This window comes from Perognathus longimembris, chromosome 4 (assembly GCF_023159225.1).
Source record: "Perognathus longimembris pacificus isolate PPM17 chromosome 4, ASM2315922v1, whole genome shotgun sequence".
Taxonomy (NCBI): Eukaryota; Metazoa; Chordata; class Mammalia; order Rodentia; family Heteromyidae; genus Perognathus; species Perognathus longimembris.
The window spans coordinates 79,229,495-79,248,694 of record NC_063164.1 but is presented as its reverse complement, the minus strand read 5'-3'; the positions used below and the strand labels follow the sequence as shown (position 1 = coordinate 79,248,694).

Here is a 19,200-nt window from a genome sequence, read left to right as displayed (position 1 = left end):
CACCTGATTAACCATGAAATTACCCAGGCTTCCTAATGGAAATCTTTCTCATATCTTTGTATTGCAATGGTCATAGTTGCAAGAAATATTGATAATTGAAGGGAAACAACTAGGAAACTGAAAGGGAATACCAAAATCGATGGATTTATTGGGGAAGCAAAAAGCGAACTGACCCGCCAGGGATGCAGCACAGACTCGGGAGCTGAAACTGCCACAGTGAAAAGCGGGATGACCGGCCAGGGCCACGGTGCAGACTTGGGAGCTGCCACTGTGACCCTGAGCAGTCCTCAAAATGGGGTTTATAAAGGTAAACGTTCAGCACAGATGTAGGAGGTTGACACATGGGGTAGAGCAAGCAACAAACAAGCTAAGCAAGCTATTTACAGAAGCAGAATTTTGGGGTCAGGTTGACCTAATCTACTGTCCCCAATGTTTCCTACCATGTTTCCCTATTCAAGATGGTGTCAGCTGTACTCCCTACAACAAATCACAAGCGTTAGGTTTTTAAAATAGGTATCTAGTAAAGGAGATCGCCATGTGATATTCAGGCAGGAGAGAAAAGTTTATAACCAAACTGCTGGTCTGTGGCAGGGATGATGCATGACTGACAGAAGGGAAAGAAGGGCTCTATTTACTTTTTTATATAACTCAATTTCATATTGTTATGGTAAAAGTGATGGACAGATGCATTACTGTTACATATAAGATAATGAGTGTTTTTCTTTTTGAAATGTCACCTCTTCCCTCACTTTCTCCCAGTTTTTCCCTCCTGATCCCCTTACAAGTTGTGTAGTTCATTTTCCATATAATGTCCAGTGAAATTCAATACTGTATTTGTTAATCTTTTGTTGTGCCATTTCTGTGCTCCTCCTTACTCTCCCGCAAATAGGAAAAAAAAAACTTACATACAATACCAAAGGTACAGAAAACAAAAACAGTGACAAAACAAAAAGAAATAAAAAATTAAAATAACAATTTTTTCATTTCTTGCAGCTCATTTTGATTAATATCATTTTATATCATCATAAGCACATCACCATTGAGCCTGTGTGACCCTCTCCTAAGAATATTTTCCTTTGGTCTCCCTGTGGGAATGACTAAAGCCTTGCATTATTTATCATGTTCAAGTGTATTTTTGTGTATTTTACTTGTAGATTTTTAAGTACACTCGAGTTAAAACAAATGAGGGTAATCATGCAACTATGTTTAATCATAATATCTTAGAAACAGTTTCTGGGTTTGACATTTATGGCTACCTCTCCTAGGCTTCCACCCAACTTTTACTGCTTCCTTCTTTCCTATTTCTGGATAAAGTCTCTCCTTGCTCCAACCTAAATGATGCAGGAGAAGCTCTAATTTCAACCACAAATCTACAATGGTCTTGCTTTTTTCTATGTTCTCTGGCTACTTTGTTTTTTTTTTTATCATCCTTGAATGATGATGTAGACTGAAGAAACTTTACCTAACCTCATTATATTTTTAAACACTGAAACTACATTCTTTTTTGTGATCATCATACATAACATCTAATAGGCAAAAAAATTCAAATAATAATTTTATAACTTTCTCCTACTGAATCAGAAAACTTGTCATCATTCTTCTATGTTCCAAGAATTATTAATACCAAACCCATCCACCAAGTCATTTATGATGGAAAATGTTTCATTCTTTGTATATTTTATATAGAAATAAACAGAGAAGTACAGCACAAGTGTAAGTGACCTCTGACAATCTGGACATCTCATCCCATTATCATTCATTTGGCTCACAATGCATTGCTAACTTCCATAATTATTTCAGTAGCCTCTTCACAAGTTTACTTTCCCCTCCTGGCTCTCCTCCCTTATAGCAAGATTTTTTCTACTGTGCTGAAAAGATGGTTCTAGAACATAAATTAGACTATTATACACACTTATTTCAAAATTGCTGATGGCTTAAAAAGCAAACAATTAAATAGAAATTATCAAAATATGTGTTTGATGCTTTTTCTAATATACCACAAATTTAACTTTTTAACTTCAACTTAACCTCACAAAAGGCTAATTACTATGTGGCCATACTAATTTACAGGTCTTTATAACACATCTAGAATTTATTTTGTGCTTTGAAGTACTTAAAATTCTTTCAAATATTAACTCATTCAATCCTCTAATAGCTCCTAAAATTAAATGATATCAAGTGACATAATTTAGTTTGCCTATTTTACCAATGAGTAAACTGAGGCATGGAAAGTTGAAGCATTTTCTCAATATCAGAGCTAGCAGGTAATAGGCGCACAAAGCTAGAATCTCAGGCTCCAGAATGCTATTAATCACCAATCCATGCTCTCTAGTATCCAAGTAGAGGGAGATATACCTATTCATAATATATGTTATAGAAATATGAACTTTATCGTAACAACCTTGAATTTAAACAAATTGGTGTGTATATAAAGGGAATGGAAAATGTTAAGGAACTATATTTTTCTCATTATTACCCCCAATTAAATCATTTCTCTGTAATACTGAAACCAGCCACATAACTTCTTTATATTTCCCAGTGCTTAAAATATTTCAAACCAAAGGCATTTTTTAGGTATTTTCCATTGCAGTTGCTGACTGTTACAAATAGGTTGCAATTAACATATTTATAAATAAGTTTATAAATAAGTATACAATCAGTCTAGACTTTATAGAAATTATATGTAGTTTTATTTTACATTACTGAATTTACTGGCACTTAGTGCCATTAAAACAAGCATATGATTATTCTTGTTATGCACTTATACATTGTTATGTTCAGCCAGTGAATTTGTTCCGTTAGTGTTGAGACATACTTACCACACGACAGGGACTCATCAGAACCATCTCCACAGTCATTATCATGGTCACAAACAAACTGTTTGGGAATGCATACTTTATTATGGCACATGAAGGCATTGTCATCACATGTATTATTTGGAGCTAAAAAATCACCACAAAATCTAATGTTAGAAGAGCATGTAAGTTATCTTCCCCACAACAGAAAGGTTGAACATTTAGAGACGTTTATAAAAAATGCATAAAATCCAACAATATATAATACAGTAATGAATATTACGATACGTTATACTTAGACAGTTCAGTCTTAATATTAATACTTTGTGGATAATTCCTGAGTAACCCTGGAATTTACACCTATAGAGTCATTTTAAGCTCTCTGAAGGATGATTGAAAGAGTGTATGTTTGAAAAAGCTCTGTTTATGTAGAACTGCAAGGAACCACATAAAGGGACATTGTTACTATTTTTCAAAGGAAGATAAAACTTTTTGCAACCTTCAAGAATGGAATGCTGAATTAATAAATGTAAGACCTGAGATATAAGGTGTCCATTATAAGCATCACAGAGCAATAAAACTGTGGATGTCTGAGATGTAATATTGACCCTTTACAAATCCTGTATCATGAGAGAAAGGCCTTAACCAGTATCAAAAATGATCCAAATGGGAAATAAAACTTGGATGAAGGAAACAAATCTCAGTGCTATGTGCTTAAAACATCCTATAAATGTTTTCAATAATCCCTGCTTAAATTTAAAGGGTAAATATGATAGCAAGGTTCAAGGTTTGGTATAATGCACATGGGAAGAATATGCTATGTATCATTGGAAGATACTACTTATAAAATATGAATTTTCAGAAAGTATTTGTGCCACATATTCACTTTTGTTAGGAAGCCAGTTACCTTGTCATATCTGTTGTTCTTTTTTTCCCTTCTTTTTAATGAGGATAATAAAATCTGTCTGATAAATTTGTTATGACTAGAGGAGGTCTGTTTCACAGACCTTAGATCTTAGATACTCAATAAATTCCTACACACTCTTTAAATTCATATATATATATATATATATATATATACATATGTGTGTGTTTGTGTATATATACATATAGTAATTATTTTTGGCAGATTGCTCAAAACACTTTACTGGGGTACTATGGGAATTGAATAATGTAAATAAAAAACACCAATCACAATAATTGACAGATAACAGCCACTTGAAGCAGTTTAAGTGCCTGCCCTTCTTTCTTTTTATCTGAATAATCACCATTCTCCCTGTAGAACCTGTCTCTTTTCCTTCAGTGTGTTCTTCAAGACTTGGGATATTATCATTTTTTAAAAAATCTTCAATGAGAATTTCAAGTCACATCTTTCTATCTATCCATCTATCAATCCATCATCTATCTGTACATATATCTATATACATATATATACATATAAACAAATATGTATGTCCATATATACACATACATGTACATATATAAATACACAGAATTAAGCTACCATTTAAGCTATTGTAATTATTTGTTCTCCTGCCTTTTACTCCACAGATTTTATGCTACCCTCAGCTGTATGAACCAAGAAACATCTGCTTTCCTGTCAGCCAAAATGAACATAGAACCATGAGTAGGTATAGCAAAAAAGATTCTTTCACTGCAACCCAAGTTAATATACTTTGAAAAAATATTTTAACAACTACATAGAAGTCACAAAGGAACATCATTAAAATTTTGCCTATTATAATCAAAGCAAAATTCAGAGTCACTAATAACCCCTCTAACTTTTAACTGTGTGACAGCTTTATATAACTCTGTTGATTTATGCCAATGCTCATACATGAATTACTTCTTTTAGACACTGAGTAACAGTAACTTATTTGGCATTAACACTTTCAGGTCACTTGAGTATAATTTTCTAAATTTTTGCATAATTTACTTAATAATACCCATGAGGTACAAAAGTGTTAATATGCCTCCCAGAGTGTTAACTTGCTACAATAGCAACAACATACTGGGACCATCTGGATCCCTGAACTGATGCATAATATTTTATTATTTAGCCCTCAGTGGCCCCATTGACCTTTATAGACACACACATAACAGTTTCAAGATCAAAGTGAATTATTCTATCAGTATAGTGTGAATTCTCTGCAAACAGGCCTGTCTCCAAGATTTCTGTATCTTTTGTGCTTTGTCTACACCTCTCATACACAAACACCTGCATTCATGCACACTTATGTTACAGCTTCAGATACAGTATTTAAAGATATGAAGACAGGCCACTGGGAAAAAAAATCATTGGCAGAATTTACTTTAACAAGCTGAAATGACTGCACTATTCCTGTTAAATTGTTCAGAAAAACAGATATCTGTGTGACCTTGGGATGTGCATTCAAATATTGAGTCCCTTCCTCTTTCTGATCACTCAGAGGAATTTACCTCATTTTTTTTATCCATTTGAGTCTTCTCTAAATATTTCCTGAAGTGACCAAGAGTCAAAAACCTGGTAAATTGTCTGACCTCCACAGGTGTTCCTTGAATCCCTTAGGTTCATTCAACTATATCTCTACTATTCTCACATGACCCAAGGGTTAATACCCTATCTGTAGGACTAATAGGTGTTTACTGACCTTCTGATCAGTGAATATCTAAGATCAGATCAGTCATTTACAGAGTATCTGTACTAGGCAAGCTAAAGGCTTTCTTGGAGGATGGAAGCCATTTAAAAGAAAACATCAAAACTTGCCACATTCACATACGTAATGTAGTTATGCTATCCTAGATGGGGCATTGGATTTCTTCAGCTATCAAAATCTTTATTAAGTGGGTAATAGCTCTGTGCTCATATGAAATACTCTGCAAGCAGGATGCTGAACTACACAGATAGAACATCTTACTTGCCAAAGATACTATTACACAAGACTTCAAGACTGGGGAATGTAAAGGAACCTGTGATACCATGATCACCAGGAAAACAAAGACTGAAGGATGCTGCAGGTGTTTTTTGTTTGTTTTGTTTTGTTTTCAACACCCTGCCCCAGACAACTGCATACCACATCCTGCTGTGGAAAGTTCATCGCTTCCATTGGGGCAGTCCCTCTCACCATCACAAAGCCAGTGTCGAGGCACGCAGGCATGGGAGCCCTGGCAGCTGAACATGTCAGCAGCACAGGTGATGTCACCTTAAACCCCAAAGAAAAATGTCGTTAAGATCACTATAGATATGTTAGACAAAGTCCCCCAGTTATATTTCTTTTCCCAAGGATGGGAAACAGAATTTTCCCATGAAAAATAGATTGTACTTGCTTAGAATCATCAAACTCATCCTTCCCTTGTGGGTGTCTATACCGTTTCATGTTTAAAAAAAAACAAAACTTACTTTTCTGGTTGCAAGTGCTATATTGTTTAAAGCTGAATAATAGGTAACCATTTCTTTCCCCTGTAAAATGTAGAAAATGGAAAAACCACAGAATTATGATTCAACTGTCACCCTATTTTGAAGGACTGAGTATAATAGGGTACTATCAAGTAAGGAGACTGGGTCTAAGTAATGTCACCTTGTTCTCACAGCCATCCTGGTGCCTTGCTGGGGGCACCCTGCTCCTAAAGACCTAGCGGTGCCATAAACTATTCTTTGAATTGCAGATGTCATGATGTTTAGCCCTAGGAGAGCTTTGTACAGAGAATGCTCACCCTTGATCTCCCCTAAATGGTTTGTTTTGCATAATCCTGACTGTTGTCCTGTATGGCAAGTTTAGTTGGCCCTCAAACACTCTAGTGAAAGCAAAGCTACGTGGTTCCTACATGGTTTGCTTCTGTTGGGTTTGGGTATCCTGCTCCCTCCAAACATGCAAAACCTTTGTGCAAGTTATATTCTGGGCTTCATTAATCCTAGGCTTCAGTGCTTTGAGACAGGAGGTCAGCTTTAGTCACCAGCTCTCCAACAAGGATGCCCAATTCCACCTTTCAAGATGTGGTTTCTCTGTTTCCCACAATTGAATTACCATGCAGCTGTAGTAATAATGGTATTACTAAATATTTGAGTTACTCAGCTAATTCAAGAAGCTCCATAGAGTGGAACTATTAGTCTCATTTCATATAAAAAATGAATGCAATACCAAATCATCATTCATTCCTGAGAACTTTCTCTTAACTGCTAATGTCATTTTTTTTGGTTCCAGCCCATATTGTGTTGTTGGAAGGAATAAAACATGCTGCCTTTGATTTTATACATGCAATAATATATTTGTAATAGACAGAATCTGTTCATTCTCTGGACTATGGATGTAAGGTCCTTTATCCTCATATGATGAAGGTTTGCAAATGTATAGGATTACAAAAATGCTTGTTGGTTTGGATGGGAAATTCAAAGGATTACCTTCTCTTCCTAATGTGCATGTAGATTAGTCAGTGTCAAATCACTCCCCTCATGATGTTCCTAGTCCCTTTCCAGCTTATCTATAGTAAATATTTCATTTTTAAAATTTTTATGTTTACGTGAATTAGTAGCATCATGTTCAATCCAACTTTTCTAAAAAAATTAATGGTATTATGACCAAAACTTCTCCAGCATATATGTCAGAAACATACCATTAGACTTGTGAAAATATATAAGAAACCCTGAAATGGGATGGGTATGTTCTTTCAGAGCACAACACTTGCCCAATATGTTCAAGGTCCTGTGTTCAAGCCTCAAACACAAAAGCTTATTGTTTCTCACTTCTCACCTACCAAGTTGTTATAAGCAAAAGTGCTTTGCTCCACAATCTTTTTACAATAGGACACAGAAGAAAGTCCAAGCAAAATAACCAAGGGATCTTTCCCACCTAATTATGACTGTCTTTTATACATACTTTGGCCTGAAGAATAAGATGGAGAGCGAATACTGATAAGTCACTAGGTAATGTGGATTTACTCATTTAATTCAGTATCTGAGCTTTAGTAGTATGAGGTTTACCATTGAAGAAATCAGAAAATAACTCCTAAATACTGCTTTCATTATAAAATGAATCTGCTACTATATCTATAGTAGCTCTTACAATAAAATTTTTGTTTTGCAAAAGTTGTTCTTTGTATATTACTCCTTGTATTTTCAAGCTTGCTCCATGAACAAATAAAGCAATGTACATTAATATACTTGCAATTTAATACTTTAAGTTTTAAGATGCTTCCTGACTTTCTTCCTGATTTACTTCCTCCTACTCCTTTTCCCTATCCTTCTTATTCTTTCTTCCCCTTCCTTCTATCTTCTTTCCTCCTTATGCTGTTCTGGGTTTGAATTCAAGGACTGAACATTTTATCTGAACATTTTGCTCAAGACTAGTGTTCTACATGTTGAGGTGCAGCTCCACTTCTGGTTTTTCTACATGTTGAGGTGCAGCTCCACTTCTGGTTTTTCTGGTGATTAATTGAAGTAAGTGTCTCATACACATCCCTGCCCAGGCTTGCTTTGAAGATGGATCCTCAGATCTCAATTTCTCTCGTAGCTAAGATTTCAAGTGTGAGCCACTGGTCCCTGGTGATATTTCTATTATATAGCCTGAAGTTTTAAAAGTCTGGATTCTATTTGATCAATGTAAAATTTGTGTTTTCCTCAATATCATCACTGTATTGTCTCTTGAGCTAATTTGTAAGTGGGAAAGCTGATTTTGCATGACTTTCACATTAGAGAAAAATAATATCAGATTTCCCTCTTTTAGAATGAGGGGTTTGACTACATAATTACAAAGAGCTCTCAGGCTATACAGTAGCAGATGGTTCTTTGCAAGCAATTTACTGGTTCCCTTAAAAATGTTTTGGTTCTTTGAAAATAATATACCAAAACTCTGAAATCAGCTAGGGAGACAATGGACAAAAACAGTAAACAAACAAAAACTCATGGTTTTATTAAATGGGTGCCACTCCTTTCTGGAGACATACCAACTTCCCCAGGGAAAACATTCCCAGATGAGAAGAAAACCAAGTTGATGTGACACATTCCATCCTTCTTGTGTCTCCTCAGATACCAATAGTTAATTTATAAGAGTCACTAATGTATTTAATATTATGGAACCTGAAATGAAGTATCAAGTTCTGTCACCATTAATGAGCTGAGTGTCTTCAGATTAATTTGTTAATCTATCTAAAGTTTTTTTTTAATCTATAGAAAGAGGAAGTTAGATTAGATATGGCTTCCAAAAATAAAGCCATTTGTTTTGTAGTCAGAATGGTAGTCAGAATCGGTCCAAGTTGCTTAAAGGGAATGCATTCACTTCCTTCATCAGAATGTGTGATGTGGAGACAGAGAACCTACATAGTACAATAAGAGTTGGGAATCACAGAGATAAATCATTTGTAAGCATCCTTTCCTATTCTAAAATACTAGATTTCAGTGTTTTACTCATTTGTAGTTAAAAGTATCATTTTTGTTTACCAGGTTGCAAGTGTACAACATATAGCTTATAAGTAAATAAAATGTTATAGTTAATCATCCTGTTCATTAAAATTTTTATTTCTTTAAATAATTATTGGTACTTTGATATGTAGAGATAGAGGTATATAGATATAGGTATGTATATGTACATATATACACATTTAGAGAGAAATGATAATAGCATTTCAACAAAAGGAGAGAGGTGAGAGAAAAAATGATGAGATTAAACTCATGAATAAAACACATATTGGTTTTATCTTAACAACTGTATATAAATCTTGTTTGTATCAATTATGCAAGGACACAGAAAAATAAGTAGTAAAATTACGTTTCCCATGATCATACAGCTTGCAATCTATTATCAGTGGATGCAAGAATTATTAATGGAGGTATTTTGAGTATTGTGAAAACAAAGATGGAAAGCAAGATAATTTTAGATAATAGAAACATGTTTACCCTATTATTGGATAGTTCTTGTGTTAAATAATATTTAATTGTAAAGGGTAAGAAAATTAGAGACTAGCCAGTCAAGTAAATTATTATTATTATCTACTTTGTGTCCAGAGCTTTTGGAGAGTGACCTTACTATATTATCTTCATGTTTTCATAACTATATAATTTCTACTATGAAAAAGGAAAATAGAAACTTAGTATTTTAAATATAAGAAAATTGCCTACATTCATGAAATATATAAATTCATAATATTTACATATAAATTTTGTTGAGCTCAAAATACTTTGAAATAATTTAGCTGTCTCAGTGGTGGTGGTTTACAGAGCAAGATACAACTAGAAATGTTTGAATAGCTATTAGGAATTCTTAATTATATCCATACTTGATTTAATGATTTAGCTTCTTTTTAAATTGAGAGTAATAGGCACTAAAAAGTTCTGCTATAACAAGTGAATAATAATAGCTCTATCTACAAACACATGTATAACAGTCATAACATGTCAAACAGTCAGACACATAAAAATAAATTTATTGTAGTGTTTAGCCAATTGTAATTTGTTTATAAAATTAGCTGGTTTCCTTCCTATACCCCTTGAGGAATATAATTTACATATTTAGGCTGCTTGAAAAATATTTGTGATAAATAAAAATCAATTTACATTGAAGTCATAGTTAATATAAAGTAGATAAATACATGTGCTTGACATTAACCTGTACAATCATATATACACTGAATCTTTAGATGCTTTTAGCCTCATGCATAGTAGCCACCATTCTTTACATTCTTTTAAAACATAACTCAGTGAAATCAGTCACTGTATAATATACACATGGAAACACACAAACAAAATATGGTGTTGTTTGGTGGCAGTGTGAATTCACATGCTAATTTTGGGAAATTAACTGCCAACACAGTTCAAGAGTTACTCAAACCTTGTTGCATCATTTTTATAGCAACCTGAAGTATTGCAGTGTCTCCAAGAAAGTCACTGAAAAACAGCAATGAAATGGACAGCGACATTTCTTGTGAAAATACTAAAGAAAAGCCTTACCTATAGGATCACTATTTAAGAACAAAAATGGGTTGAAACGAAAATAATTTCATATACATAATGTAATAAAGAGGTCAGATCTGGCCAGCGCCGCCATCATTGGCCAGATGGTGAGTTGTACTATCTGCCATCTTGTCTTGATGGGTGTGCGTGAATTCCTAGAGGAAGGGAAGTCCCCTCCGCTGTTGCCCCCCCCCCCCAACCATGGGTGTTCCTGAATCCCTAGAAACAGGGATGGGCACTTGGCCCATAGGTTACTGAACCTGCCAGTCAAGTGCCTGGGACTGGGAGCTTCCTGTGACCCAGCCCTCTGACCTGACCCTATTTAGGGTCAGACCAGTCCAGGCACCATTATACCATGCCATATGTCTCTATGTTCACGTCCTGTGTCCTGTCTTCTGGCTTGTCTCCAGTCACCACTGCATCCCAAATCAGCTCTCCACTGGCACTTAATTGGTTTGTTGGTATTGGTTTTGTTCTATCCTTCCTCTGTGGCCTGTTTCCTGACAGTGTTAAGTGTATTTGTGGGCTGCCGGCCTTTGTTTAACAACTGGCTGCCTGCAGACTGCTAATACGCTAATAAAGGCTCCAAGATCTGATCCTTCAAAATGTGGCTTCTCAGATAATTTACCATATAGCAAAACAAATATACATAAAATGGGGTGAAAAAATTTACCACACTAGAAAAGAAATACTCTATGTGATCTAGCACCTATATTACTTAAAAACTAATTGAGACAACCAAAGAATCAACTCACCACAAATACTATCACTTTCATCCAGCCCATTCCCACAATCATCTTCTCCATCACAAATCCAGTGTTTAGAAATGCATTTTTGTGCAGAACAAGCAAACTGGTTCCAAGAGCAAGAAGAATCTAGAAAAGGAAAAAAAATAAAAAAAAAACAAAAAACAAGGTTTTTGTTGTTGTTGTCTTTTAGGTAAAAAAAAAAAAAATCTGGTGTTCTATTATATAATGAAATGACTAAACTCACTGAACCATGCTATATTGTTATTTTTAAGTTGAATAGAACAATTTCGAGGTCTTCTACAATTAAGTAATAGTAAAGGTGAAAATAGGTATGACTATCCTGATAATCCTATCATTGCATAGTAGGTACAAGTAACAAGTTATAAAAATTAGTAATTGTCAGCTGTCATTAGTTTAGAAAGTAAAATACATTTGTTGAGATCACCTCAGAACACTTTCCACATTAAGAACAGTCTTTCTTAAAAAAAAAAAATCCTACAAAAAAGCGAGCCAAATCCCTGTTCTGTTGACAAGTCTCTATAAAAATTTGACAAACACTTGTATATTCCTTCAGTATTGCCAGTACGCAAGTGTTTTCCTTTAACATGGTCCTCACAGAGTCTGCCTTTGAGGTACACATGTGCTGGCTCCCCTTCTTTATAATTTTCCTGATAGCCATTCCTTAAAAATATATGGTTAGGGTACATAAAATAAATAATTCTGATGTAGTTACACTTAGTAATCTTTTTAGAAATAGTTATTTGAAGAGAAAGAAATGAAAGTACAGCCCAAACAAAATAATGGTATGATGAACTGACTAGTAAAGGTTTGTTTATATGCAAGGTAATTTAAAAGTTTTAATTCGATGACAAGCCAACATATATCTAATACATTGATGCCTTTGTTTCAATCATTGACACATACTACATTGTAATATAATGATAAAATACCCAAATTAGTTAGAATCATAAATTCTTTGTTTTAATTTAAGTATTTATAATAACACATGCCACTTCTGTCCATAGTTAATGTTACAGGTTCATTTCAGATCCAGTTTACCAATAGCAAATATCTTCTAAAACTAAGTTGCTAAAAAAAAGTTATATAATATCAGTTTGTCTTTATTTTTAAAGAATTTTTAAATATTTGCATTTTTATTTAAAATATTGATTTAAATAGTCAAAGGAAATTTAGACAACTGATACCTGGGAAAAGGGAAAAAATTAAGAAGATATAATTATAGAATGACTTCCAGTTTTAGAAATTGTGAATCCATATAAAATATTTTGAAGCTTCCTGTAAGTTTTTACAGAATGTAGCTCTAATGTAAAGATATAGAGGTTGTTAATCAAATAAAATGTACTTTCTCATCTCATGATGTCATGTATTTTAGGAGAGTTTGACATTTCATAGAAGCTCCAGTTTTAATATTTTTCCCACTCTGTCTATTCATCACAGAGTATGTTATTTGTGTTAAAAGAAAATAGTAGATATATGCTTTGTTTTCCTTTAGGAAATTTCTTTGGCCTGCAAATCATAAAATCTATAAATTTTATAAAATAAATTTAAAGTCTGTTCCTTACCTTGCCAATAGGAAATGAAATGTGAACCCTCAGAAAGTAAGAAGTGAACATCAATGTTTGAAGCAATTGAGATAAGAGTGTATTATATAATCCACATGAATAAATTAATGGAAAATTCAACTTTCAGTAAAAATTTTCAGTAATAACTACATATTATTAGCACCAATTCCAATTTTCTTTTAAATTATCACATATCAGCTAACAAAAGTGAAATCTAAGTTAACATAGACTAACATTTTGTATGAGATCTGTATGTAAGAGAATAGTGGTATATAAATAACAAGATATATAAAATTATAACAAGTTATCATTCCTCACCACAGTGGAATTCATCAAGACCATCCTCACAATCTTTCTGACCATCACATATCCAGGTATTCAAAATACATCTTCCACTAGGACAACCAAAATAATTTTCTTCACATTTGTGTTTGCTTTGAACTGTGATAGAATATAGAAAGCAGTGTCAAATACTTTAAATTATTATTAGACTTTTTCAATATTATGTACATAAACTATTTATAGGGCTTGAACTGTAACTGATAAAGAACAGTCCAAAAAGTATATTTGAAATGATCCCCTCATGGTATCAACCTCCAAAATAATTTTAAAAAACCATCAAAGACCAAAGTAGAAAGGACAGCAAGAGCATTAGATCCATTTCATTGGCGTAGAACAAAAAGAAGCAATCGACACTTGCCTGGTTAAAGAAAATAGAATGGGGATTAAACAATAGAAATAAAATCGGGAAAGTACTTCCAATGATTATAAGTAAATGAATCTAAGTTCAAAGAATCCTATTTGAGTGGAATATACTCTTAAGTCCATACTTAAAATGAATTAGAACTAAGGAAGAAAAAGGGAATATCAAAATCGAGAGACAAAGGATAAAAAGACAAATGACTACAAAAGCAACTTACAAAAAACATTCGGTGTTAATCAACTGAACAACTCATGGGGGGAGAAGGAAAGGGGGAGCAGGAGGGGGAAATGAGGGAGTAGGTAACAAATTGTACCAGAAATGTACCCACTGCCTTACTTATGAAAATGTAACCCCTCTGTACATCATTTTGACAATAAATAAGTAATTATTAAAAAAAACAAAAACGATATCATGGATGGATATTTGCTTTAAAGGTGTGGATTCTTTGTATCTCTTGTCCTCTATTCTGAATTGAATTGATAAGAATCAAGCAATAATTGTCTATTATAAGAAACAAAAACAATTTTTTTGAAACTCCTAAAATTGTTATGGAGTTGAGATGTAGTTGAGTGTCAGAATATGTACTCAGTATGTTGCAGGTCTTAGATTCAATCTTTAGTGGCCCCAATAAGTAATAATGTGTATGTGTGTGTGTGTGTGTGTGTGTCTTTGTGTGTGTGTCTGTGTGTGTATACATAAATGTGCTTTGAAAAATATCATAAGAACAAAAGGAACTATTTAAAATAATTTTGTAAGATACAATTATAAAAAAGAATTACTATTATAATATACTAGAAGATATATAAAATATGATATTTCTACTTTTATTTTATGGTATTTATCATTTAGTAATTTCAGGTGTACCTTGGTTAAGATGGATTATTAATAGTAAAGTAAACCCTAGAGTATATATGCCAATCACACTACAAAATATGCTACTATGAATGGCTGGGCAGTTACATATTGTGTTTTTTTTTTCTCATTCATGGAATTTAGAATTAAAATACTGCTGCTGCTGGTGAGGATTAGGAAGAGGAAGAGAAAAAGGAGGAGGAGAGGGAGTAGGAAGAGTAGGGGAATGACAAGGAGGCAAAGGAAAGAAACAATTCATAATAAAGAGAATAAAAATACAGGACATATTTACTCATGAAAACAACAAAATGAAACCTACCAAAAGAATGAGGGAAGAAATAGGAGAGCTTGGGACTAAAACAGGGAGCTTTTGGGGAATAAAACTTGTTCAAAAACATTGTATGCACTTACTGAGTTATCAGAAAGACAAGACTCTTTCATCATTTATGTGTGCTACTCATAAAATATTATATAAATACTTACAAAAGTAGCTTTATTTCTTTAAAGAAGGAACTCACATTTTGAGTCAGTTCATTCTGAAACCATTATAACTATGCTGAACTTTGTATGTTGAACTTCTTAGGAGTTTGCCAAGTTATTATCTGAAGTATTTTGTTTGACCTGCTGCTGGCTTCCTGCCTGTCTATCCACCTGTCTCATGAACTTGCACAAATGTTCCTTTTCTTCATAGATATGAAATAAATTTTAAATTAGTGCTAAAAATTACTTTCAAAAGGAAGATTAATCTTAGGAATCAACAAATGATATGAAAAATAATATAAAGTAGCCATTTAATGAATGTCAACTATATGCTGCCTTTAAAATAATTTCAAATAATAATAGGAGCCAAATTAAGATAATGAATGTCTTATTTCAAAATAAAGTTCAAAATAAAGATATGGATTAATTATGTTGACAAACAGGCACTACAAATCTGAAACGATAAAATATATTTTAAAATTTTTATATTATTGTAAATAGGAAAAAAACACACAATGAGCTACAGTCCATATAATGTTATAACTTTATATTGCTTTTATTTTTTATTTTGAGCTTACATTTAATATTTTGTGTCTTTTTAATTTTTTTGTTTTGATTACTTAAGTAGTTGTTATAAGAAACGGTCATTTAACAAAGCAATTTATGAACACAATATATCTTGATCAATGTCTTCCCTTTCAAAATTCTCAGTTATCTCTGCCCTACCAACCCCTTTCCTCAATCTTCTTAATTTTGTAGTAGATAAATTGTATTCTTGTCTGCATTTCCCCATTCTGGTTTTTTAGTTCTCCTCTTTATTCCTGGTGTTCTATTATGGTAAACTTTGATTTTAGCTTTCTATGGATTTACGCAACTTGAGGTCTCCCTTGAATTACCATATCCTATTTGTATTCACTCACATACCACAAAACATATTTAGTATGACTTTGTAAGCTAACCTAGCTTTGACAAAGAAGTAAAAATGGCCAATAGACACATGAAGAAATGCTCAGCATCTCGGTTCTTAAAGGAAATGAAAATCCAAACAACAGTGAGATCCTGCCTCAACCCAGTTATAGTGGTTATTATCATGAAAACAAACAGTATCAGATGCTGGCAAGAAAGTGACCAAAATGGAATAATAATATACTTTCAATAGAAATGTAAACTTTTCCACTCACTAAATCAGTTTGGAGGTTCCTTGAAAACATAAACAGAATTATCCTATGATCCAGCAATATCAAGCCTGGGCATTTACCAAAAAGAGTGCAAACCAGAATAAATCAAACGACCATCACAACTATTCACTCCAGCAGTACTATTCACTCCAGCTAAGATGTGAAATCAACCCAGATGCCCCTTAGTGGCGTATATACATATATATACATATACATATATATGTGTGTATACACACACACGTGATGAAATTTTACTCATCTGTTTTGCTGTTCTACCTTATGCAGAAAGGCAGCCTTTTTAAAGCCAAAAGGATTTAAATCAAAATGATATCACAAAATGTTCCAATCTCTTTACTAGTAAAAAAGGGATTTGAATTATGAATGTCAATTTTATAGAAGACCATATGTTTTTTAAATTGCTGTGGGATATATCCAACAAGACCATTGCATAAAATATTTAAAATATGTCAACAAAACATGAGAAAAGTACATGAGAAGAGGTGAGAGAGAACTAGGCACTGCTGGCTAATGCCTGTAATCTTAGCTACTCAGTAGGCTCACATCTGAGGGTCAGGATCATGGTTCAAGGCCAGTCTGGGCAGAAAAGTTTGTGATAGTCTTGTCTCCAAAAAACTACTCAGAAAACATTTAGAAAAGCTGGGAGTGAAAAACTATCACTTTTCTTCTATTCTTTGAATGCTTACAGTTTTCACCATATTTCTGGCAAATATTTAGCAATTATTGATTTTATTTTACTTTGCTTTCATTATTAATTGATATATTGTAGTGCCAGGGATCAACTCAGAGCTTTCTAAGTGAGCATCTACCACTGTATTACAACTCTAATCCCAGATGACACATTATAGAAACTAGAAACTTAACTGCCAATTTCAAAAATATTAGTGAAGAACTAAATATAAATAAAAGATCTAAATTCAGCATATTTTCCTTTCTTTTCTTTTGAAATGGTCTCCCTTTGTACCTCAGGGGCCTTTGGATATACTCCTACTTCTAAATGCTAAATAATAGTCATGTTCTACCTTGCCCAGTTTAGGACACATAACTTTAATATCCTCTCATCACTTGCTCAAATAGATCAAAGGATACTTTAGAAAGACATTATTACCTTATGTTGTATATTATTAAAATTTTAATCCCAAACACTCACTATTAAGAGCAACAATTAGCAAATTTATCCACTCATGTAATTCATGTAGCCTTGAAATCTTTAAGGGAGGGACTATGCTCCTTTTGTAGAATTACCTGGACACTTTAATTCATCTGAATAGTCACCACAGTCATTAGAACCATCACATATCCAGGTTGGCAGAACACACAGTGAGGTAGAATTACAGTTTACAAACCCAGTAGTTTTCACTCCAAGTTTATAGAAATGTGTACAGTTTGTATTACCTAGAATGATAAAAACAAAACTTGTAAAATATCTCAGTTTCAAAGATTATATAAGTCAGAGAGACAACAAAAGTTAGCTAGAATTGGAGAAGTAAATACACAAGTATCCTACACAATAGGGGTCAATTACATGTCAGTTCTGGATAACATTCAGAAAAAAAGTTGGATAGTGCTCAATGTAATGCCAAAAGTGTCCAACCATGAATAAACAAAAGATAGTAAGTTGTCTTACTGCAGTTCTTTTCATCGGAAGCATCTGCACAATCTATCTGCTGGTTGCATCTTGCTGATCTTGGAATGCATGTTCCATCTGCACAGCGGAACTCAACAGTGGCACAGGTTGAAACTAGGAAAAGAGGTGAATAAATAAATAGGCAGATGAAACTGAAATAACTCCTTGCTTTTATATTGTGAGCATTTAAAATTAATTATATTAGTTTTATTTTGTTATGATTTGTTAACTCTGGGACGTCCCCTGGCTCTCCACACAATGCTGGATTAATGCTTCTTCCATGTCTTCACTTTTCCCGCCATTCTTTCCTGTGTTGTGTTTTTTTTTTCTCCTAAACTGTAATCACTTGCTCATGTATCTGAAGTCCCATTAAATAGTAGGTTTCATTAAAAAAAAGGACTGTGCCCTGTTACAGTCATATAGCTTCAGCACTGAGACAGCTCTAAGAAATAGTGAATATTGATGATAGTCGCCTCTTCTACAGGATATGATTGTGAAACAGAGCAAATGCTTGACTACATATCCCAGTCTGGTTGTCAAGAAGAGGTGCCTTCTCTCTGTTACATAAATACAGGCAGGCAAGAGGTGGAAATAAGGAGACTAAGGCAGATAGGAGAGAGGGAATGGGGGTCTGAGCATTTACTGTGTTACCCAGACAGAAGTGCTGAATATTGTTCGTCATATATGGTCTGCTCTGCACCCAAGGTCATGCCATTATAATATTTGCCATAAGAAATAAGGATGACTCTCATCAATGAACATATAAATGTATTATTCATTATACTTATGGCTATAAATATAGCTTTACAATCTTCTGAAATGCCTAGATAAAAACCAGTTTCACAATTCTATCACATACAAGTTGTACAGAATACCTTTTTCCTTTTATTTCAAATTCTATTTGTGTTGGTACTGGGGTTTGAACAAAGCATTAATGTGTCCTACTTTAGTTTTGTTTGTTTGTTTGTTTGTTTTGGTTTTGGTTTTCTTTCTTTCAAAGCTGGTGCCACACTTTGAGAACTAAATATAAATAAAAGATCTAAATTCAGCATATATTCCTTTCTTTTTTTTTATTGAAATGGTCTCCCTTTGTACCTCAGGAGCCTTTGGATATACTCCTACTGTTGAGCCACTATTATATATTATATAATATATTTATATATAATATATTATTATATATATGGAGCATATATATTATACATATACTCCACTATTTGAGCCACACTTCCACTTCTGGTTTCCTGGTGGCTAACTGGAGATATGAGTCTCACAAACTTTCTTGACCGGGCTGGCT

General features: G+C 33.5%; 1 protein-coding gene across 1 annotated transcript in view; it reads right to left on the bottom strand.

Annotated features, from left to right (window-relative positions):
- Nucleotides 1-19,200, bottom strand: part of Lrp1b (LDL receptor related protein 1B) — a 1,711,024-nt gene that overhangs the window by 253,093 nt on the left and 1,438,731 nt on the right. The window contains exons 48-53 of the mRNA XM_048345540.1: nt 17,907-18,020; nt 17,525-17,674; nt 13,367-13,489; nt 11,472-11,591; nt 5,849-5,977; nt 2,820-2,942 (exon numbers count right to left, since the gene is read on the bottom strand). Coding sequence (XP_048201497.1) covers nt 2,820-2,942; nt 5,849-5,977; nt 11,472-11,591; nt 13,367-13,489; nt 17,525-17,674; nt 17,907-18,020 — 759 coding nt within the window. The remainder of the gene's footprint in view (nt 1-2,819; nt 2,943-5,848; nt 5,978-11,471; nt 11,592-13,366; nt 13,490-17,524; nt 17,675-17,906; nt 18,021-19,200) is intronic.